The sequence below is a fragment of the Chelonoidis abingdonii genome, chromosome 22, assembly GCF_003597395.2.
Source record: "Chelonoidis abingdonii isolate Lonesome George chromosome 22, CheloAbing_2.0, whole genome shotgun sequence".
NCBI classification, from domain to species: Eukaryota; Metazoa; Chordata; order Testudines; family Testudinidae; genus Chelonoidis; species Chelonoidis abingdonii.
In genome coordinates this window covers 15,888,699-15,913,214 of record NC_133790.1, presented here as the reverse complement: position 1 = coordinate 15,913,214, position 24,516 = coordinate 15,888,699, and the positions used below count along the sequence as shown (strand labels likewise).

Sequence of the window (24,516 nt, the reverse complement as noted above, 5' to 3'; positions counted from 1 at the left end):
GTTTTGCAGGTTCTGGTTCAGCATAGACTGCACGAGAATGCACTAGGTGTTTACAACGTCCACGATTGTGGTCTTGAGCTGAGCAGGGTCCATGCTTGCTGTGCTATGGCATTTGCACAGTTCACCCAGGAAAAGAGGCGCAAAACAGTTGTTTGCTGCTTTCACGGAGGGAGGGGTGAGGCTGTACCCAGAACCACCCGCGACAATGTTTTTTGCCCCATCAGCCACTGGGATCTCAACCCAGAATTCCAAGGGGCGGGGGAGACTGGGGGAACTATGGGATAGCTACCCACAGTGCAACGCTTTGGAAATCAACACTAGTGTCGGTACATGGATGCACACCGTTGAATTAATGTGCTTAGTGTGGCTGCGTGCACTTGACTTTATACAATTTTAAAAAAACGGTTTCTTTAAAATTGGAATAATCTCGTAGTGCAGACATACCCTCATATTGAAAAGTCAGTGGGAGCTGGGTACCTGACTTTTATTTGGGCTTTGGAAAATCTCCCACATAAAGTTGAAGAGATAAGCTTAGCCCTGTTGTACAAACAAGCAAGGTAACTCCATTCACTTCACTGTAATTTTCACCAGTGTACCCTGGGAGCTTTTCATAAGCAGATGCAGGGATGACAGGCATTTGTTGTTTGATTGAATACGCCCCATTAGTACATTGGAAAGTAATCAGCTATACCCATTACTGGCTTGTTCAGTCTCTTATGACTTCTTGTATCCCAGGCACATGGCAAGAGGAAAGCCTCTTTAATAGCTTCCCTTTCTCTCCTTCTGCATTTGTCTTTGGCCCAGAGATAATTTCCTGCTTTAAAATGTGATGCATACAAAGAAACAGCACTTCAATGCAACCTGAATGTTAGAATTCACAGATAGAAGAAAATGGAGATTTACTGGAGGGGGAAGGAGAGGATTGTATTATGCAGAAAACCAAGCCCTGCAATCCCATGTTCCTCTCTGAAATCCACAGAGAACAGATGAGCAGCATATCTGAAATTAATTACCGTAAAAAAATTCAACTGGATTGTCCCCCTCCCCTCCATCTCCTTCACTGAACTTTCTGTGCAGTGTGTATATTTTCTTAAAAGTCACCAGGGCCAAAACAGTACAGCTGAAGTCAAAGAAAGTGCAGAGAAATTTGTGTGTGTGGGTACAATAGTTCCTTAAGAGCACACCCTCCCTCTCCCACCATCTCTAATGAAGGTTTGGTGTCTGTCCACAAAAAACAAACATCAATCAGGCAACAGGCTGTTCCTTTCCCCCTGTTGCTGGTCTGAAATAACAGTCATCCCCCCGCTGGGCTGGGAACACCACTTCCCTGTCCAGCACACATACGGAAGAATAGAGGAGGGAAGAAAACTCGCTCTTAGGTGCCAGAATACACTGTGAGCTGTGCTTTTTGGAGCCAGAGAAAACTTTGGCACACAACAGCTTTTGCTTTCCTCCATCCCACTGGGCACATTAATTATTTAATAGTCGGCTTGCGAATGGAGGGAGGGGGGAGGAACACAAAGCTCACTCACCTTCTCCCCACCTAGCAGAATGTGTGTATGTGTCTCACTATCAGACAGGATAGAAGGCTGCTTAGAGCTTTCTGACAAGGACCCCTTGTTGGCTTGTGACAACAGCAGCTTTTGACAGCATGCGACAGCATCTGGAGCAAACGAGTTACAGAGCAGCGGAAAAAAACCTGCCCTGTGTGTGCTCCCTAAGGAAGCCAACGTTTTCATGCATTATAATTGGAAGGGGACTGGTGTGTTTATCCTGGGTTTCAATGTACTTGGAGTGGAGATGCAACCCCACGGCTAACCGAGATAGACTTATGGTTTGCAACAGTGGTCAGCTGCATCAAAAAGTTATTTAACGTGTTTTCCAGCAGTGTAATGTAACATTTTTGGGCATGTGTGGAGAGGGGATGTAATTAAGTCTAATTTGGACATAGATGACTCGCAGATGTTAAGAATCTTTTGGATCAACAGCTCTGCTGGCACCGTGGAATCCATAACCTTGATTGCTAGCTGAGTAAGAAAGAGCTGGCAGCTCCTGCCTGTGTGTAGGAGAATCATAGCCCTGCCAGTCAATACTTCAGCGACGACAAAATCAGAGTGATCATATTAAAATACGGGAGGGGGGAAACTCAAATCAAATCCAAGCCTTTCCCCTTTGCAGAACTTCTAATACTGCCTGATGGGAAAACCCTCCCACCAATTCTGTTTATTTAAAATTAACACACTGTGGTGGGAGAGTCCAGTCATGAGCATGGTAGGGTAAGCCTGCCAGCAGCAACAGAAGCAGACTCAGCGAGAAGCAGCTTGACACAGGGACACCTGGGTGGCATGTTTAGTAAAGGCCCACAGGAAATGATGCAGAAAAAGAAGGTTATCGTAGCTGCCGCCATTCAGTGATGGAAATGTTTGCAGCAGGCGTGGGTTTAAACCAAAAACCTGGATCCAATGCTCCTGAATTACTGGGGCTGCTGGGGTGTTTCCAAATTCAGATTTTGCGGTATGGGTGGATCTGAAAGCAATATAGGTCCCTGAAGAAAAAGTGAGCAGCACAAACAATCCAGTACTTTTAGCTGCACCAGGGCTCACCTCCAGACCTTAGTGTAATTTAAAGCAGCTCTAAATTACTCCTGGCTGCAGTGAACTGCAATGAGGCGCTCTGGTGCTATGGACTGCTGAAGCCATGCTCTTTCTCTTTCCTGAGACACCCTCTCTATACCACAGAGCTGATACAGGACTGACTGTGCAAGCTTTATGCCAACTGGGGTGTCCCCCTGTGCTGGTTAGGATGGCTTTACTGTGACTTTATGCAGTTGGAATGGCACAAAGGGGCCAGAGTCTGGGACATAATCTGGCCTCTAACACACAAGCCTTCCAACCAAAATGTCCAGTGTGCCCACAGAATTGGTTATAAAAAGTATCAAATAATCGACTTTACCGTGTCAATTCAACCAATCAGTACAGATTTTAACTATCACATTCTAGCTGTCTGTTTCAGGTTTCTATCTGGCTTTAATTGCTGGTTCAATAATAAAAATAACAATAGTCAATGTTCACACAATTGTTGAACTCATTCAGTCAGAATGCTTTGTAGAACCCCCACCCCTGGAGCCCATCACTAGTGTCTGGAGAAGGCCAGCTGCATAAAAGGTCAACTGAACAAAGGCAGCCCTTCAATTTGGAAGCCAAGCCCCATAGAGCAGAGAGAGAACTAAAATGCTGCCTATTTGCCTGCATGAGGTTGGCCCTCTCCTATCAACTGTGCTTTGTGCACAGGTTCCCACGGTGCAGGTTATTTTTTGCAGCTTGGCGTGCAAACTTCAACCCATTGCAAAGCCTGTTGAACTTTAATCTCAGTCTGATTTGGTTGGTGCTGTCTGCTTCTAAATTTCTTCCTCGTCTGTCCCAAACCAAGTCACAGGAGAAAGGAATCAAGTGCCAGAACGGACAAGACATCCTCTTTAGAAGACACTGTTAGGCTGCAAGAAGCATAGTCCCTCAGTACTGGATTATCAGTGAATGCAAACAGATGCATACGCAGTGAGCAGAGACTACAGCGGCAGATGCAGTTTCACGGATGTCTGGCTACCAGCAAAACCATGTTTGTTGAGATCTAAATAGCCTTCCTTATGCAAAATTAAAGAGAGAATGAAACTGAAGGAAACTGGCAATTACATAATTTTACTTCTTTTTCAGCCCACTCACCTGTCATTGGGTGGCTCTGGGCTTGCACATGAAAGATACAAGCAGCAAGATGCATACATACACAAAGCCATTTTCATTTAATTAGATAAAAATTACAATGTTAATGCCTGGATGGATTGGACAAGCAGAGCTGGCTGTTTTCAGGGGTCCTGGAACATGTAAACTATCACTACACAATATCTTAAAATACAGTTTTTCACCATGCTGAAAACCTCCCCTTAATTCCAGGAGTGCAACTACTACAAACAAGCGGCAAAGAGTTCGGTGGCACCTTATAGACTAACAAACATATTGGAGCATGAGCTTTCGTGGGCTTTCACCCACAAAAGCTCATGCTCCAATACGTTTGTTAGTCTATAAGGTGCCACAGGACTCTTTGCTGCTTTTACTGATCCAGACTAACACGGCTACGCCTCTGATACTACAACCAAGGTTACTTTCAGCACCGACGGCTGGGGAGGAGTGGGAAGGGGGTTATAAAAACAACAATGGGAGTAATGATATGATGTTTTAAAAATAACATTTCTTTAACCCAACCAAGATGCAGGGACTGTGATGGTGAGCGGCCTGCCATTTAACAATACTAGTAAATGTACTTTTTCTATCTGAGCTTTCTTTGATTTGTAGCTCGCCCTGCTGTTACGTTTCAACAGAGCAAAAAGCGAATGCCCATTTCACTGGGGAAAGAGATCCACAAGTCTGACTATTATCTTATGGATAAGCCCTATAGAATTTATTAGTGATTAAACCAACAGGTTTCTTCAGAAACATAATAAGGGGTCTATAAAATTAGTCTAAAAACCCTTAAAATTGAATGAAAAATGAGAAACTTTCCACAAGCTTATAGCACAGAATCCCATAGCAGGAATATGATTCTCTAATAAGCTCTACAGGACAGTTTTTAAAACCCTAAAGTTTATATTCCTATTAACTTCAGTAGGACTTTTACATCAAGTGCGTTAAAATGAATGGAGCTGGAGATAGAAAGTTAAATTCTAAACAGCACAAACACTAGCCAAGTTTAAAAACAGCCATTGTGGAAAAACAAAAACATACCCATCAAATACCAGTCTCAGCTATGCTGCTATAAATCCAAGGTCAACAGAATTACTATGGATTTACACTGGAGTAACTGAGAACAGATTCTAGCCCACAGTACACAGGAAAAGTCTGAGTCCTGAGTGGTGGGGAGGGAAGGGAAGGCCTCGTGCTACAATTCATGTGGCCAGCTCAGGAACAGCATTAAAAGACTCTGCAGGGAAGAGTGTCCAGCCCTTGTTAACCAGAAAGGGGCAGGAGGTGGGGCAGAGAGAGAGAGTGTATGTGTGTGTGGGCGTGTCTAGGGCCTGGTCTACACTACGCGTTTAAACCGATTTTAGCAGGGTTAAACCGATTTAATGGCGCACCCGTCCACACTACGAGGCCCTTTATATCGATATAAAGGGCTCTTTAAATCGGTTTCTGTACTCATCCCCAACGAGAGGAGTAGCACTAAAATCGGTATTACCATATTGGATTAGGGTTAGTGTGGCCGCAAATCGATGATATTGGCCTCCGGGCGGTATCCCACAGTGCACCACTGTGACCGCTCTAGACAACAATCTGAACTCGGATGCAGTGGCCAGGTAAATAGGAAAAGCCCCGCGAACTTTTGAATTTCATTTCCTGTTTGCCCAGCGTGGAGCTCTGATCAGCACGGGTGGTGATGCAGTCCCAAATCCAAAAAGAGCTCCAGCATGGACCGTACGGGAGATACTGGATCTGATCGCTGTATGGGGAGACAAATCTGTTCTATCAGAGCTCCGTTACAGAAGACGAAATGCCAAAGCGTTTGAAAAAAAATCTCCAGGCTACACAGTGCTGCGTGACAAGCGTAACGGAAAGCCAGAGAATCAAATGGACGCTCATGGAGGAGGGAGGGGGTACTGAGGACTCCAGCTATCCCACAGTCCACAGCAGTCTCCGAAAAGTATTTGCATTCTTGGCTGAGCTCCCAATGTGCCCTGTAGGTTCAAACACATTGTCCAGCATGGTTCAGGGTATAGCTCGTCAATTTACTCCCCCCCCACCACGTGAAGAAAAGGGAAAGAAATCGTTTCTTGACTTTTTTCAATGTCACCCTATGTCTACTGAATGCTGGTGGTAGACGCGATGCTGCAGCAGTGAAGAGCAGTATCCTGCTCTTCTCCCCTCCCTGGTGGCAGACGGTACAATATGACTGCTATCCGTCGTCACCATCAGCCCGTGAGTGCTCCTGGCTGGCCTCAGGTGAGGCTGGCCGGGGGCGCCTGGGTAAAAATAGGAATGATTCCTGGTCATTCCCAGTAGATGGTACAGAACGGCTGGTAACTGTCTCATCATAGCAACTGGGGCTGAGCTCCATCAGCCCCCTCCCTTTCATGTGTAAAGAAAAGATTCTGTACTGCCTGGACTATCATAGCAGCGGGCATGCTGGGCTCCTCTCCCCTGCACCTTTTAATGTCCTGCCTGGACTGTCATAGCAGGGGAGGCTGCCTCCCCCTCATTTTATCTCACTAACAAGTCACTGTTTCTTATTCCTGCATTCTTTATAACTTCATGACACAAATGGCGGGGACACTGCCACGGTAGCCCAGGAAGGTTGGGGAGGAGGGAAGCAATGGGTGGGGTTGTTGCAGGGGCACCCCCTGTGAAATGGCATGTTGCAGCTCATCATTTCTGCGGATCTGACACAGAGCAGCTGTGCTCCCTTGTCTCGCTAATATCCTGGGACCAACACAGCTACAACACTACAGTTCAAACACACAAATATCCTGGCTACTAGAGGCACTTATATAACAGGGACAGGACTGGGATTAAAAACCTACTAGAAAAGACCGAAAAGATTTGAAACTCCTGAAAAAGAGTAAAGGCCGGAGAGTGTACAGTATCTCCCTACATATCAAAACTGTGTAAGGAAATAGGAAGGTGCACAGACTATGTGCCTGAATTAGAGAAATCACCGCAAACGAATGCTGATGTGTAGCGCTGCAGTAACACCTCTGTCAGCGGCATCCAGTACACATACGGTGACAGTAAAAAAAAAGCTGAACGGGCTCCATGGTTGCCGTGCTATGGCGTCTGTCAGGGCAATGCAGGGAAAAAGGGTGCGAAATGATTGTCTGCCGTTGTTTTCCCGGAGGAAGGAATGAGTGACAAAATTTATCCAGAACCTCCCGTGACAATAATTTTTGCCCCATCAGGCACTGAGATCTCAACCCAGAATTCCAAGGAGCGGAGGAGACTGCGGGAACTATGGGATAGCTACAGAATAGCTACTCACAGTGCAACACTCCGGAAATCGACGCTAGCCTCTGATCATGGACGCACACCGCCGAATGAATGTGCTTAGTGTGGTCGCGTGCACTCGACTTTATACAATGTTTTACAAAACCAGTTTATGTAAAATCGGAATAATCCTGTAGTGTAGACGTACCCTAGGATGACTTATAGGAGAAATAAAGTGGCAGGAACCTTCCAGGCTTGAAGGATGCCCCCTCGATATTGCCTCATTCCCTCGGGATAGGACAGGCCAGGCTGCTGTTAGTGATTTAGAGATTTACACATTTCAAATGAAGCTAATATGAAAATCAATTACCGAAACATACAGCATGTCAACTCCAGAACTGCTGTGGAGAATGAACTGTTACTGCTTGCCACACAGATTGATCAGAATAGCAAGCATCCTGCTCACCAACCTCATGCTCTGTGCCTCCCCAGATTAGAAGGGGAGGCCTTAAATCTCCCGGGGGAAGGGGCAAAGCAGAAGCTTGCTAATGGTATTCTCTGCTCATGACGGAAGACCCTGTTGCTGGAGGTCGTTGACTCACTGAGAATTACAGACCACACCAGCTTTGTGCACAAAAGAGCAACCAGATCCATTTGCAATTAAAGAACACACGGTGGTCTCATTGATCATTTTCATTGATTGCTCAGAGGGAAATGCAGGATGACCTCAGGGTCAGTTCCAGCTTTCCCCATGCACCCACCTCCTTACCTTCCTGCTGACTTGTCAAATTACTTGCCAATTGTCGGTCTGGCCTCTGCTATGCTAGTGACCTGCATGAAGCACACAGTTACTGTGTCTGCAGGAGTCCCTAATGAGCTATTATACAATCCAGGACAGCTTAATATTGGTCACTTGTCAAATTGCTTCTCCCAAATAGAAGTATGAAGCATGGAGGTGGAGGAGAACAGAGAAAGGAACATCAGAGAGCTATAAAAAGATCACAAACACTTGGTGCAGCATGCATAGAGAATGCATATGCATTGCATCAAGGCAGTAGAGAAGGATGACACTATTTTACTAGGAACAGATCTGAATTGGATCAGGACTTTCCTCAGAAGGCCAAAAGCATTCATACCCCACATATTGGTTCCAGACAGTCTCACAGTGATTAGGCATTAGTTAATTTAAAGGGGCATGGTGGATTTAGACCCAACATTTAGTTTTCTGGTTAACAAAAGCTTTACAAAATTAATACAAACAGCGTTTTCAAAGTTTAAAAAAAAATCAAGGAAAAAAACGATTAAAATGGATATTGTGTTTGGGTGGCGGTGCTTGGATTTAAGCATTAGCACCCTATTAATAGATCAGAATGGGAAATCAACTGGGAACAATAGTGGAAACTGACCTGTTTGTTTTTTCATTGCCCCACCAGAGAGAAAGGCAGGAAGTAAACAAACAGAGGAAAGGATGCAAAGGATACTTGATTTTTTAAAAAACCTTTTAGCTTCAGTAATTTGTTACTAATAACCAGTAGGAATTATTTTTTTAAATGTATGATTTATAATCTGATGGTCTCTTTAGCTACTTTTACGTGAACTCGGAAAGTTAAAATGTGCCTAGTGAATCACTACAGTTTACGCATGAATATGCCAGTTATATTTTCTTTGCTTTTAAAAGTTATTTTTATTTTAAATAAAAACTATAATTAAAGAAAATAAACCATCCTTTTCATAACATTGATACAACCAAGACTTAGTTTATTTTATTTTTCTTGGTAAGGCACTGCATGCAGTTAGCTCTCCATAGTATTTAACAAAGCTGCATTTAAAATTTAAAATATTTAAGGAAATGAACAAATCCTGTGGAGGAAGGGCAGTCGAGCAAATAAGCTTTTACATTACCCTAGGCAATTGTGTGTGCGCGCATGTGTGTGTGTGTGTCTCTCTCTCTCTACTCCAAAAATATATCCATGGCTTGTATGCTTTAAATCAAAAAGCAATTTCAGTCTGTAATACTCAAATAAATAATTAAACACATTTTATCTCTCACAGTATTGCTTCTATTCATTCCAATCCCACTGACAGGAACATAGCTACAGACCCCCATAACCTTAAAACAACAAAACAACACACATGACACCAACCAGAAGGCCTAGAAATGTTTGTAATTCAACTTTTCACCTCTTGGCTGTAGCCTGACAGTACAAAGGAAGCTTTATCCTGGCAGACTACAGTGGAGGTGGCTGTCTTAACTGACCAGGGAGTGGGAGTGGGGAGATATGGTACCAGCAGAATCTGCCTACTTGTGTTAGACAACAGTAAATTTGTGTCTATATTAAAATCATAAACTGCCCTTCTTCGTAGCCCACTCGCCTGATGACATTTCTGGCTCGTGTAAGTCGAGCTTTACTAAGCTAATTGAACAGTGGAGGTTGGAAAATGGTCTCTTCCATGTTATTGTGACATTTTGCTTGGACCCACTATAGAGAGATATCATGGTGTAGATAGCTATTAAATAAGCCTTATATACTCCCCCCCCCCCCCCCACGCAGATGCACTATCAGTTATAAAGAGACTGCAGAGTGCCTTCCAGTGCCTGAGCAATGCAAGGATTCCTGTAGAACCCCACTTTTAATGGCTGTTATTCTTACTCGGTTTTCAAAAAATGTGACTAAGTAGCTCTGACCTGTGGGATTGTCATGGTTACCCAGATGGTTTTTGAAAAAACAAGAGTCTTCCTTCTTTCCAGACCACTATATATTATATATGGATATATGCATGCACATTCAAGGAAGCCCAATAGTAGGGTGACCAGACAGGAAGGGTAAACATCGGGACAGGGATGGGGGGGTAATAGGAGCCTATACAAGAAAAAGACCTAAAAATAGGGACTGTGCCTATAAAATTGGGACATCTGGTCACCCTACCTGATAGCTAATGTATTAATTAATCCAAGGAGTGGTTAGATTAGATTAGAAATTTTAGAGAAGGAAAGAGGCAGGAGGCCACAGATGGTTCAGGTCCTGGATCTAATTATATCTCAGATCCTGGTGTGTGTCTAGTATTGCCACCCCAAAGCATTAAAAAATTATGAGACGGGCTTAAAATGAGCTTTTAAAACATAATACATATAAGGTTCTTTTTAACTGCCGTCTGGTTTTTGAGTGTTGGTGGAGTGTCACGTTATCAAACTTTTTTTTTTAGTCAAGCAGGCTAGAAACTTACTACACCTCTACCCCGATATAACACGAATACAGATATAACGCAGTAAAGCAGTGCTCCGGGGGGGGGCAGGGCTGCACATTCCAGTGGATCGAGGCAAGTTCGATATAACGCGGTTTCACCTATAACATGGTAAGATTTTTTGGCTCCCAAGGACAGCGTTATATTGGGGTAGAGGTGTAATTTTAACAATCAAAACAGCGTCTCATGTAATCACATGACTCCAGGAGCTAGGGCTTAAAAAATCACGAGATAATGTGAGATTTGTGACAAAAGAGATGAGAATACTGGTGGGGAGGGGCTTTATGAGCAGTTTGGCCATCTAGTCCATATTAAGTGATATACTACAAGTAATGCTTCTGTTAAAAGATTTCCCTCCTTGCTTGTGATTAACATGGCCTCTCATTCGCAGATGTGGCTCTAAATCATCACCTTCAAATTCGGGCTGCAAACATCATTGGACTAGGTTTAACAGGCATCACAGAAAAAAATGCTGACTCTGGAATTTCATCAAAGCCGGGGTACATTACAAAATGGGAAACAGGAAGTTGGAGGAATCAGTGGCAGAGCCCTTAGTATCTGTATTCCTGGCTCTTCCACTGAATTGGTGTATGACCTTGAACAAGTTTACTACACTTTTCTGGGCCTCAGTTTACACACACACACACACACACACACGATTCTGCTACTTACTTCTCTGAAAGGGTATTGGGGAGACTTGCTTAATGCCTACAGATCACATCAAGATCCTCTGGTGAGAAGCTCTATAGCGTATTATTAACTATTACCTAGTAGCACCTAGAGATTGCCAAGTGAGATTACGACCCCGGTGGAAAAGGCTTTATATAATCATACAATGAGAGAGAGTCTCTGTCCCAACGAGTTTACAACAAAAACAGAACAAAAAGTGAGAGCAGAAAGAGATGAAGTGACTTGTCCAAGGTCACACAGCATATCAGTGGCAAATCTGGGATAGAACCCAGGTCTCCCGAGTCCCAGTTCAGGGCCTTATCCATTAGATAACAATGCCTCACAATGGTGTAAAGCATCTTACTTCAAAAGCTGCCCTGCTAGGGCTGGTTTCCACTCCACTGGCTCACACAGACTCTCTCAGTAAAGAAACCATCTGTTTCCAACCCTTGTTCCTCACCCCACCCCAGTTCCCACCCCCTCTTGCAATAAGCATCAGTTTTGAACAGCATGTCCTACTATGGAGATTTTGTAGTTCTAGCTTTTAAAATGATTTAGTGTGACAGTTTAGTACAGAAGGGAAAAAAAAAAACAAGAAAAGAAAAGAGAAGAGAAAAAGGAGAGACAGTCCCCTTAAGGCAACAATATTATGCAGCACTGATCTCAGAGGAACAGGGGTTCTTTTTTCTGGTTCAGATGCACTCGTCAGGACTCGTGAGTCGTCTTTTAACAAGAAATCTCTCTTGCTGGCCCATGGCCACACTTCTGTGGTCAAGAGGACAAAATATAAAAGGAGGAAACTTCAAAGAGTTATAAACTGCATTAATCCACGGGGACGGGTGGTCATGATGCGTCCCATGGCTGACAATTTTGGCCTGCGTGCCAAGCAAGCCTGCCTCCCTCCTGTCAAAGGGTTAAGACACAGACTGTGTGCTTTAGAGCTTTGGGTACGTGTACAGTTCATGATGAAAGAGAGCTCTTCAGAGCTCTGTGCCTATATGTTCAATGAAAAGTGAGAGTGTATGGTAAGCAAAGAATGGAAAACAACAACAAAAACCCAAACCTATTTTCACTTATTATTACAGTGAGAACAATGCTTTATATAATATTTTGACTTCAAGGTCCCAGAGACACAGACAAGGTTTTCATCTTGAGGCTAAAACACCAAACACATCAAGAGACTGGATCGTGGACTTGGATAACCCAAGAGACTACTCACACTTGATCTGAGCTCATAGAGCCGAGAAGCAATCTATACTCTCCATAAAACTTCTCAACAAAGGATCTCAAAGCACTTTATAAACATTAATTAATTAAGCCTACCAACATGCTGGAGTGACAAGTATTATCCCTCATTTTGTAGATGTGGAGACTGAGGCACAGAGGTTAAGTGATCACCCAGCAAGTATGTAGCACAGCTGGACAAAGATCTTAGGAACATGGATTCCCAGTCAGGTACTCTACGCGTCAGACAACACTGCCAGTCTAATTCAAAGTTTGGGCCTGAGCCCAGCAGATATTGAGCACCCACAGCTCATATGACTTCCTAATCATCCTTGATGGCTGTTCCGGGCCCTGTCCAAAGTTGTGGTGCTGCGCTCAGTCTGGTTCCTAGTGTATAGGTGGTCATCTTACAAAACCACATCTGGCAACCTTGCTAGAAGCTTTCGAAGAGGTGCCAAGGATTCGGTGGACAATGACACTGAATTCCCATTTCATTTCTACAAGTTATTGCTCCAGGTCTGTACTGAAGCACATTGGGAGGGGTTAGTATGGAGAAACTTGCACTGAAGCTGTCCATGCTCCGCTTGCTCTGGGGATAGAGGATTTCACTCTCCAGGACCACTAACCTGGAATGTTTCACCAGCATTAAATCCACTGAAGAAACATCTATTTTAAAAAGCCCATTCATACTGCAGTACTCCTGGTGGCTGAGGAAGGAGCTGGGTTCAAGAGAGAACTCAGATCTCCACAAATTTTCTCAGCATTAGGATCTTGGTTTCAAGGCTTATCAGTAATAAAAGCTCTCCTTGTTCCTCTGGCACCTTACTGGTTATCTCACTGAAAGAAACGACACACGGCTGGCACTGCATGGACTGGCACTACTGGGGATCACCAAGAAGAAGTTAGGATATTTGCACATAACATAGGGCATAATTATTTCCCTCCAATGAAATGGGAAGAAGGAACTTGCCTAAAAGTGAATCAGTAGCTGCAGTGAGTGCATCGGAATAGCTTTAAAAAACTCAACACCCCTAACGTCAATACACCAGCCAGATTGAGGTCCCTTTGGGTGTTTAATGGGCAAATGCTCCTCTGACCTGCTGCAGGCTGACGGACAAATCTGAATTTGTGTCAGAAGCTCTTGCTCGTTTTCCTCTTCTCAGTCTCTCCTATCCCTTTGGCTAGCATGGAGCTTTGATCCAGCTTGCCTCTGCACTTTGGTTTTTCAGGTCCCTCCAAGCTCTCCCCCCGCCCTCCTCCCACCAGTGACTGGCTGGGAGAACCCTGCATGAAAAGAACAGGGTATCAGAACAAATGGGCCTCTATGCTTTTTATTTTTAATTACTATTTTCTTGTGTGGGGTGTTTAATCTCTTTCTCTCTCCAGGAAGCTAAAAGTCCTCTAATTCAGTCTATTTCACAGCTGTGTCCACTGAGGTCACTTTGGGTCAAGACACCTCCTCTCCCCTGCATAATGGCAAAGGTTCCAGGGAAGCTGACTGATGCATAGTACATCTGTTGTCACACATCAACTTGTGTCAAAAGAGGGGCACAGCAGCAATGCCCTTCTGTTGTAAGGAGGCAAAGACAAATGTAACACAGGGAACAGTAAACAAAAGATGCAGCATCTAAGACCTTTTGAGAAGCTAAGCAGCATGGTAAAAAGTTACATTTTACAACTATTCCAGACATGGAAAAGTAAAAGTTGCCCATCTTCATACTTCACTGCATTGTTAATCCGTTGGTAAACTAGAATGACATTAATAAATTTACTGCACCAAATGCATCCTTCATGTAATTGTACAGAAGTCAATGTAATTGTACAGAAGTCAATGGTGTTACACCAAGAATGAATCTGACCTACTGTGTTTAAACACCCCACTCCTAAAAAACAACGATCATGTAAAAAAGGCCAACGATGCAGACAACATAGAACTTGCTAACTAAGAAATTAACCTCTACAGAATTCTGGGTGATGTTCAAGAAGAAAAAATGGAATGATAATATATTAAAATAAAAACTTTACTGAGAATTTACAAGCGGCGAGTGCGTAAAGTGTTCTGAAGAAAGACGGCGTTCTCCCATAATCTGAGCAGCACAAGCTTTGGCAAAACAATGCTTGAAGTGCACCCCTCAGTGACTTGGCTTGATTTTTAATTTTTGCTTTTCGCTGGGCCTGTAATCCCTTGCAATCCTACTCTCCCCCCCGCCCAAAACCAAAGCACAGATTTTCAAAGAACGGCACAATGCAAACGCCTGCAAGAGAAGTGTGCACTCGTTGCACCATATATGTGCACAAATCAGGAAAGTGTACGTTTAACTAATCCTTTGCCTGCACAATTGCTCACACCTTTGAAAACTTAGCACTTACATCAATTTTGGTATCTTATTAATGGAGTTTGAAATGTCAGTCCTTGAAGGTCACCTTCTCTCTGCCCATATGGCATCACAAAGGCTTCATCATTTAACAGTGCCTTTAATTTGCATATGTGAGAGATAAAACTATGGTGTAATCACATAGCAGGACTTGTAAAATTAACCAGCATCAGAATTTAGTGCCGTTCAAGCTTCTTCATATAGATGAACCAATGCTACTCAACCTGACCTTGCAATACAACTGCTATGCTATGCCATGCCAATCCTAAGGTAGCCCTGAGCAGAGTCTGCCAACACAGTCTCAATCTTTGGCAAACAGCATGGTAGACATGTGTTTACTCCAAGATCTATGTAGAACCCAAAGATGAGTCACAAAATTCATATCTGGATTGAAACTTTCCCAAAGTCTGGTGATATCTGGATCCATGGCAAAAGAAACAATAATAATTTTCAGCTGCAGTGATGTAAACACCAGAGAGTAAATGACTCCATGCTGTCAAGTTTACTGCCACCGGCACATGATGGAGAGCAATCTGAAAACTCATGTTGTTGAGTGGCTCGGAGATATCAAGGGGGAAAAAATCATCAGACTTCAATAACTGCAGGAGCCAAAAAAGCTGCTGAATGTAATCCTCTGAACTAGATCACTGGGCCACATTTTCACCCATGCTCCTGGAGTTTTGTTTTGTTTTTAAGAGCAAGCGAGCTGTATGGGATTTGGACTTACCAAGGTTTAGCACCTAAGGTACACAATAGGGTGGGCAGATGACAAATGGTGTCTGTCCCCCTTCCCTCCGCTCCCTTCCTCTCCTGCCTCCTGCAGTTCTTTGCTATTTTTTTCCTGAGGAAACTGCATAATTTTGTGAAAACATCTGCAAATGTACTAATGTTACACACTTACCATCAGTTTTCACATTTACCATTTAAAGTTTGCAGGTCTTGGAAAGAAAGAATTTGTGGCACTTACAGATTCTAAAAAGGCCAGCCCAACAGTGCCTGGAACCAGCCTGAGACACACACAACAAGTAATAACCAAAAAGCCTTTCCTTGGCTAGCTCCTATTCCTATACAGTAGTGAGGTAAACGAGTCCTCTCTTGGTCCTCTTGAAATAACCTTTTCATGCTATAATTTCTTGTTAATGAGCCTCATTTTCCCCCTTCAAAGCATTTGTGTCTCCTAGTAGTCATTATTGCTCTGAAATGGTTTTTATTCTGTAGTTCAATAGAAGGAACACTGCAGAACAGCGTTACTTACTGGCAGTGTATACAAAGCCATAATGTCAGCCTTCTTGCACGACAGAGCAGAACCATTCATAGCGCATAATGCTTTCAATTATACACAACACTCTTCTCTACAAGGCTATTCCTTAAATATTTTCTGTCCACAGCATTCAGCCAAGAGTGAGATTATCCATAGAAAGCTGAGCAACAAGCCAGAGTAGCCTTGTATTACCGGCAGACTGAGTCCTAAAGGGAGGGCTTGGTATATTTAAAAATATATATATCCAATTCCCAAAGGAAATCTGAACAGGCCACTTCTCTTTGCAACATCCAGTGTGTATCACAGGTAACTCTCATTAATACTAATGGGAGCTATGGGCTAGAATCCTGCAATATACTGAGCACCTTAAACTTCACTTTGGAGGATTGAGACCTATAGATAAAAAAGTTCTGCACGCTGGTGGGTGAAAAGATATTTGAATCCTTGAGAGAGTAATACAGATACACAAATATTCCTTAAGTTTCTTTAAAAAATGAAGATTTGCTTGTGGCAGCTCTGCTACAGAGTTGATTCCTGCTTCATCAATAAGCTCTCTCATTAAGACATTTGCTACAAATCTACCATCTGGAAGGGAAAAAAACCCAGCCTCATCATAATACAAGGTGGCAGTGAAAATTAACATAACCATTGCAAGCCTGTGACAATATGAGGTGTTCTTTTTGACAATGCCACATGGCAAGATTGAAGTCACTGGCTTCCTGTTAAATTCAATTCCTGTTACACAAACAAGCTTATGCTCAAATAAATTTGTTAGTCTCTAAGGTGCCACAAGTACTCCTGTTCTTTTTAACGTTTTTGGTAGTTTCATACACTGAAGGAGTTTCTTGTTCTTATGGTAAAATAAGAAAAGGAAAGTGTTTCTCCGTAGCACCTACCTTTATTTGCTGCAAGGGAAAACAGCTTCTCGGAGCCCAAAGAAGCCTGAAAACAAAACAGAAAGAGGGTTACTGATTCTAAAAGAGAATCTAGGAGTCTCTACCAAAAATATACAGTCCTTACAGAACAAATCAATCATCATAATTGCAGTTACACACTGCACCTGGAGGGTGCAATGTTGTGCTATTTAAGAATAAGCAAGAGTCTTGAGCAGAGGAAAGAAAAGCACATAAAAACACTGTCCTGTTCTCACTCAAGTACATCCTCCTGTCTCTTTTATTTAGGCACCCATGCAACATATAAGCTATTTTATTCATGATTCTTCATATGAAAATACAAATGAATTGGCTATCAAGCTGAAGTAACAACATTTCAAAGTCTCTCGTTGAAAATAAACCTCTTCTCTTACTGAATACACAAATCGTAGTTGTGTAGTGACAGTGCAAGCTATAGCTATATGCATCTGCACAAACAGAGGTGTTACATATATCATACCAAATCACAGATACAGCTGCTATGCACTGAGCTGGTTATGAAACAAAGCAACTTCTTTCTATAGGAAGCCTGTCTCAGTATAATGCAGCCTCGTTTACAAAATTTGAACTCCATCATACTGTACTTGTGCTCCTCACAGCTCTGGAAAGTAGTTAAGAAATCCAATTAACCTAAACCTTGTAAACAGCTTCATGATAATCGGGGTCACTGTGTTGCAACCAGGATGATAATGACAGACATTTAAAAAACCTTCATGGTAAATAAAGCTTTTATTGGCTAATTTGATGACTTTTTTCCAGCTATCAAAGTACGTCTACTTCAGCATAAACAAATTTATTGTTTATCACTAGCTGATTATTATCTGGTCAATAAAGGGTCCATAGAGAATGACAAGCTAATTTTTGGACAGGTGGGCATTATCAACATGTTACTAATCTCAGTGTGATAATTATTACTATATTCTCCAAGTTTGCACCAAACTAAATAAAAATATGATACAGAGAGAATCAAGTTGGAGAAGCTAAATATATATAACCCCTCTCCCAACCTCAACGCTGCTTTAAAAAATAATTAATTCAACTCAGGGCTGAACTAAGTTGATTTTCTTTTTGATTTTACTGATTTTATTCTAAGGTGCCCTGGGAGGTTTGCATGATAAGTGCGCTATGACTTTTATTGCGCTGCTACATATTTTAGACAGCGATTTAGAAAGAGACAGTAAAAATGCAGCAAGATCCGCAGCAGATATAACAAGAAAGAAGAAGGAGTCATCTCTACCACTATTATTTCTAAAGAACACAAAGTCACAATCTGCAGTGACCATACTGAATGCTATAAAAAACAGAGAAGGAAGACAACATGAAACAATGCTGAGGTTGAGACAGCAACCCACAAAATAAGTAAGGAGATTCTGACTTCAGCCTGCCTCTTCAGTCTTAGTGTGTATGACCACTGCATACCTTCTATCAAAATGATCCAAGATGATGGACCAAATTCTGCCTTGAATTACACTTGTATCACCTTTGCTGCATGGGTGTAGCTGAGGGCAGAATTTACTCTTTGACTTTGGCTAGTTATTTACCGCCACACCGTAATGCTGCAATGGCAGCAGTGTATAAAATAGTTTAGCGCCAGCTCTGAATTTATTATCCATAAGTAAGAGCTTCTTCCATATATTGTCAAACAACATCCACCACCATCAGACAGAAAATAGGAATGCATCTGAATCAAAACTCTGGGTCTACACACTAGGAATGTTTAAAATTTGGGCTGAATATTGCAGCTCAGTCACTGCTTCTAAAACCAACAACTTACATACATATATGATTTGGCCTCAATGCACTTCATAAACTTTAGGCAACAAAATACTCCCTGGAGGTGGGTAAATAATATTATCCCACTTTACAGATAGGGAAACTGACCAAAAAAAAAAAAAAAAAAAGCCACTGACTCGCACAAAGTCACAGGCAGCAAGTCAGCACCAGAGCCAGGAATCTTGAAGCTCAAGTCCCTGCTCCAACCATAAGGATGGCACCTTTCCACATAATTCAGCAAAGAAGGATGATACGGACTCACACTGTCACCAGAAAACATCAAATCATCAGCTAAAGAGCTCATCAATATAGTTTAAAATGACATCAGAATTTAAGAGAAACAAGCAAGAAATTTCAGGGTTAAAGAGCAAATAAAAGACCTGTGGACTAAGACAGGGAGAATGACACAGAAAAACAAGCTTTAACATTCAAGAGTCAGCATTTACAGAACAGGGTTTTCAGCACCACAGCCAGTTTATAGACATAAACCTTCATACCTAGTGTTTACATTAAGTTTTGCATGAATTTATAGAGATCTTTGTCTCCAGATCAGTACTGTTTTTGGCTTAAGGGCCATTTCTGAAACAGTAAATGCCTGCACTACAGTTTATTCAAGGAATTGCTCTAAAGTCAGTGAGCAAGTTGAGGAAGGCAGAAATGAGACAGAATTTGAATACATCATTCAATTCCATTACTCACTCTTTAAAGAAAACGGACACAAAAAACCTATGGATCTGAGCAAGCCCACTAATGAGTGCAAAAATCTAGAAACCAAAGCATATGCTAAAGCCATTGCCCTCCCACATTTTCTGCTGTTTCAAGCAATTAATTTGCATATGTTTCAGAAGGAATTTTTTTTTAAAAAAAAGCAGAATTCCTCCCCTGAGAGCAGTTCAGCCAGTTAAGAGCCCTTTACATGGATGGCTCAAGCCATCCAGGAATTCATGTGTGCGAGTGTTTGGTTTAGGAGCATGAAGCTAAGGGATTTCCTTTCCTCCTCTCCCTACCCACCTGAAGCAAAGTCTCAGGAACGGGGGAGGGCAGTCACAGGGTTACAGAGCAAAATGGTTTGTGTACCCCTGGAGTCTTTTGCTCCTTACCAGATTTTATTTTCATCACTGGATCATGCAGACGGACATTCTCAGCCTGAAGCCTACAGACTAAAGACACTTCTAGTCTTGCTTGTGCATTTGGTGCTTGTCCTCCTCTTAACTACTCTTCTCTTTCATTTGCACTGGATACAGCACAGCCAGAGGAAGATATGTTTTATTAAAGCTGTCGCTTTGGTAAGACCTCTTTCTCTATGAGATAGGGGGCTCTATATTTTTCGTGTATTGCAGACTTTTTCTCTGACTCTTTCCCCAAAATAAGCATGCATGTGCAGGGCCACCCAGAGGATTCAGGGGGCCTGGGGTCTTTGGTGGTGGGGGGCCCCTGCCGCTGAAGATCCACCACTTCGGTGGCGGGTCCCGGGGTGGAAGGACCCCCCGCTACGGGTCTTCGGGGCACTTCAGCAGCAGGTCCTGGAGCGGAAGGACCCCCTGCCGCTGAAGACCCAGAGTGGAAGAAGCTCCAGGGGCCCAGGCCCCAGGAGAGTCTTCCGGGGCCCCCGGAGCGAGTGAAGGACCCCACTCCAGGAGCACCGAAAAACTCTCATGGGGGGGGGGGGGCCTGTGGGGTCCGGGACAAATTGCTCTACTTGCCCCCACCCTTCTGGGCAGCCCTGTGCATGTGCACAAACACACAATTTCACAGGATAATAAAGAGTCTTCAAGGTGGTTCACACAGCTGAATCACATCAAACTTTTTAAGATCCTTCCAGCTCCATTTAAGGGAGTCTGCAGATTTGTACCATGCCTTTTTTTTTTTTTGGGGCAGGAAGGGGACGAGGAGGCTTATTCATCAGGGTTGCTGACAACTGCCAATTCGCTGCTGTTTTGATTTGATTTCCTTCTTCCCCTCCAACGTCCTACCTTCCTCAGTTCTCAAGGCGAAAAGCATCCACCCAGCTCTGTGGCTTAACTTTAAATGGTGTTGAAACTACTACACATATAACTACTCTTTCCCACGCCCACCCCCAGAAATAAAAAAAAGAAAACCCATGCTCTGTTTCCTCATTCTCTTGCTCCTTGTGCACACAAACTAACAGCAAACAGAACACATTCTGGCTCACGTTTTCAACTCTTGCGAATAGAAGCCCCAGCAAAGGCAGTTTTTGTTATAATAATGGAAGGTGGAAACCACAAATGATGCAGCACACCCTTTCTCCCTAAAGACAAATACTGAGGTTATAATAAAATCCATGCCTCATTTATGCTGATTCCTGCTAACACAGGACATCTGAAAGGTGTAGCCCTTTTACAGATTAATAATTTAAAGATTATATATAACAAAGAACTATAGCATCACACAAAAGACAGCACAATAAAACCACATCAGGCCTCCCAGTAGTTAACAATTTTTTTAGGCCGGGGGGGGGGGGGGGGGGGAATCAGTAACGGGGAATCAATGCTTGCTTGGCATTGAAAATAAAGGCCATATAGATCTTCCTGGAGAAGAGAACACCAGTTTCCCAATCCAGAACTGATTCATCAAACAACATAGCTCTGCTGTACACTGGCCCCCGTTCTGCTGCTTCAAGCACCTGACCACAAGGCACTTTTCTGCTAGCTAGCTCCAAATTTTGGGTTCAGAAAGAGCAAAACTGTATGGTGACAAAGGCCGGGTGGACTAGTTCTGTATATGTAAGAACCAAATCTTTGCCCCACATTCTGCTGCATTTCCCTTTGGGAGAGAGAAGAAAGAAGGTTGTAAAATGTAACTTAATTTTCATTTTTGGAAAGGCTGCACACCTTCTGTTGCAGCTAGGATCCAATCTCAAGAAAGGCTATTCTCACAACAACACTCACCCAGCTTAAACCAACGAGTGCTGGAAATCTCACAAAAAAGGCCTCTTCTTGGGAGGCTTCCAAACTAAAAGGGATGGATATGTTCTGAGAAGCCTCCAGAGCAGACCTGCAAGATTTGGAGGTTCACCAATTACTAGGCTGTCTCTTCCTGCTTTTCATCCTCCTCTTGCTCTCTTTTCTTTGATTTTACCCACCTCTTCTGAGCTGCTGTGGCTGCTGTATGGCTTGTTCAGTGGAGAATTACACCATATGTGGGTGGCTAATGCTTTTGCTCAATGCAAGTTGTTTCTGGAAGTCCTTTTTTCCTGCTTTATACCAAATTCCTTCCTTCAGTGCTAGGAGCAGACAACTAACTAGCTTTTCTAAAGTAAATGGAAATTGATACACATGGGACAATGCAAAAGTAGCTTGGAGTTCCCCCAAACCGTCCAGTAAACAAGGAAGCATCAAACACAGGAAAGGGTACAGGAGAAATGTAATGATCTGTGGACAGCATTGCATATATTCTGAAAGGACATGTAACATTTGAAGAAGCTGTTAGAACTTTGAATCTTTCAAAAACAGCATCAGCATCTGACAGAAACGTCTGATGCATTAATAAAAATAAAATAAACAGAATAAAGTCAGCTAGAAAAACTATGAGAACTGCAAGTTGATCATTTCGCACAACAGCACAAGAGAGATCAATCTGAGGTGCAAAGCATGTGACTGATCTTTTCTTGAAAACTTCTAGGAAGCATTATTGTTGATGGGGACAGGGCTAATTAACTGACCAATGCGGAATATTAGACAGCTGTGCTGAGGGATTAGGCAAGAAGAAACAGGATACACTACACACATTCTAGCTACATTCTGCTTTTTGATCATCCTTGGACTGTGAAGACATTGTCCCCATGTGACCTTTACATAGACTTTATGGTCTAGATTTTCAAAAGGGCTCAGCACCCCACAGCTCCCACTTGGGGACCTAAATAATGGGAACCACTGGCCATGGGGCACTTCTGAAAATCTTCTTAAGCTCTTTTGAAAGTGTAACTCCAGTTGCTGAAATGGAGGAGAACTTGTGAAAAACTGGCCACTCACCTCCAAGCCAAAGGCTGCATCTATTTAAATGCCAAGCTCACTAATAATAAATGAGAACCCCTAAGCAAGAAAGAACTCCAGATTTGGACAATATTGGCAAAAGAATGCATTGTGCTGATCTATCTAAAATACAATACAAAAACTTTTGCCATACTGCAGTCATCTTATAACACATTGTGGCGAAATCTGCACTATGAACTACACTCAACAGGCAACTCGTTGATAAAGTGACCACCTTAAAATAGCCTAAAGGTTCCCAGTACAATTCTGACCTTTCATTAAAGGCCTTTCTATGAGCAACTGATAGGTGCTGGGCACTAGGGGTGAAGGTTCACTTTAATAGAGTCTTCACTAGTAACAGGAAGCTTCTTGGACTATATTCTGTTCCTGCCAAATGTCAGGCAAAGCCCCAAAGTCAAGTTAATTGATAAAAGTAGCGTGCGCACACAGTAATATTGCTGTCACGGAAAAGGGCACTTCACAGCACACCTTTTTTCTATTCAAAAAGGGATCACCTCTGCCCCTTTTCCACTTGAACGTTTTTATTTCTCAGTAGCCCCAGAACGCCAGTGAGCATGGATTTCTTGTGTTTAACTTCCTTGTCCTTGGGCCAGCAATGTTGGCACAGTTCTGGGACTAGTCAGCTGCACTAGGCTGTGGGGAACCTGAAAACACAGGACACAGGGGCAGTTCACTGCTGTACTTCACTGTGTCTACCACATACCAAGTGCCTTCCAGTGCTAAGTGGACCTGATCAGAATAGCAAGGTAACTTTTTACACCCAGGTTGCACTTATGTACATGAGTGCATAAGCTGCAGGACTATGGTGAATCAAGCCCATCATTTTGAAATGTAGGTTCTATATTTATGGCTATTTTTTCACCCTACTCTGTTGGCAACAGAATGGTGTGTTGTACAGAAAAACAAAACAACATTTCCCCATCGCTTTACAATCATTTTGAAGGTGGTTAAATTATTTTGGATTAAACAGTAACTGTAATTGTACAACACGTGCCACTCAGATCTCTTGGTTGCACAGACGTGTCCTCCTTTCCGTGCTGGAAGAGAAGTCTTTGTTGACATGATGCTCTGGAAGCAGCAGGATGCCTGACCTACAAGCATGTCTGTTATCAGAGCCTCAGGGCAGAGGCCTGCTAACTCCTCTTCCCTCCCTGCTCCCTTCTGTCATCTCCCCAACAAACCCACCCCCTAGAGAGCATCTACAGCCTACTGTTTCGCTTTCCTATTCCCTCTATTAGCCATGCTTTGTGATTGTGCTTCCTCTCAGCAATTGCTACCTCCCGGAGGAAAAGGCCAAACTCCTCCTCTGCCCCAACCTCGCTCCACAGCACTAGCTTTGTCTCTGGACAATATAAGTAAATAAATAAATGCATTTCTTTAAAAGGTCAGAAAGTTCATGGGGCCTCAACAAGACTGGTCCTGCAGCTGTGGAAGGCCCCCTAAGCTGTTCTCAGAGACACTGAGCAGAGAGAAGCATTTCCAGCTGTCCCTGTTAAACACAGCCCAGAAGCTTCACTTTACATTTTAGCCTGTGTGTCCTTAGTTACTTTAAATGAAATTGCACTATGGGGTAACATTCTCTCATCTCAGTACCCTTCTCACCGAGACTACCTCCAAAAGTGCTGCTGGGGCTCATCACAGTTTTACACTCCTCTTTTCCCTTCCTAATTGGCACGGGTATTTTCTTTGTCATGTGCCCATCCACTGTGTCTTTCAGATCTTCCACACCAAAGACATGCCAGATAATCAGGGGAAAAGCCAATAGTTCTGGAGGTGAAACAGACATTGCGCTTGTTTTTCCTCCAACTCTTTCTAGTGAGAAATTATTTTAAATTGTGATAAATGGCAAGATTACATTTGGCTCTTCTTTAGGCTCCTTTCTTAATTCCCTCCCAGTGGCTAAGAGCACCAGCTCTGTCTCTGGACAATATTTGTCTATGAATTACAAGGGGAGAGTTTTCTGGACATCTCATTTGACCAGGTTGTGTCCTTTCCCTGCAGATTAGTGATGGGAAAAACTCACTATGTTAAGGTCAGCTAATCCGCTTCACAGCCACTGCA

General features: G+C 43.0%; 1 protein-coding gene across 15 annotated transcripts in view; it reads right to left on the bottom strand.

Moving 5' to 3' along the window:
• FBRSL1 (fibrosin like 1) overlaps window positions 1-24,516 on the bottom strand; it is a 758,110-nt gene that overhangs the window by 62,007 nt on the left and 671,587 nt on the right. For all 15 annotated transcript variants that reach the window (XM_075060074.1, XM_075060073.1, XM_075060072.1 and 12 more), the window contains one exon: window positions 16,634-16,679. In XM_075060074.1, coding sequence (XP_074916175.1) covers window positions 16,634-16,679 — 46 coding nt within the window. The remainder of the gene's footprint in view (window positions 1-16,633; window positions 16,680-24,516) is intronic.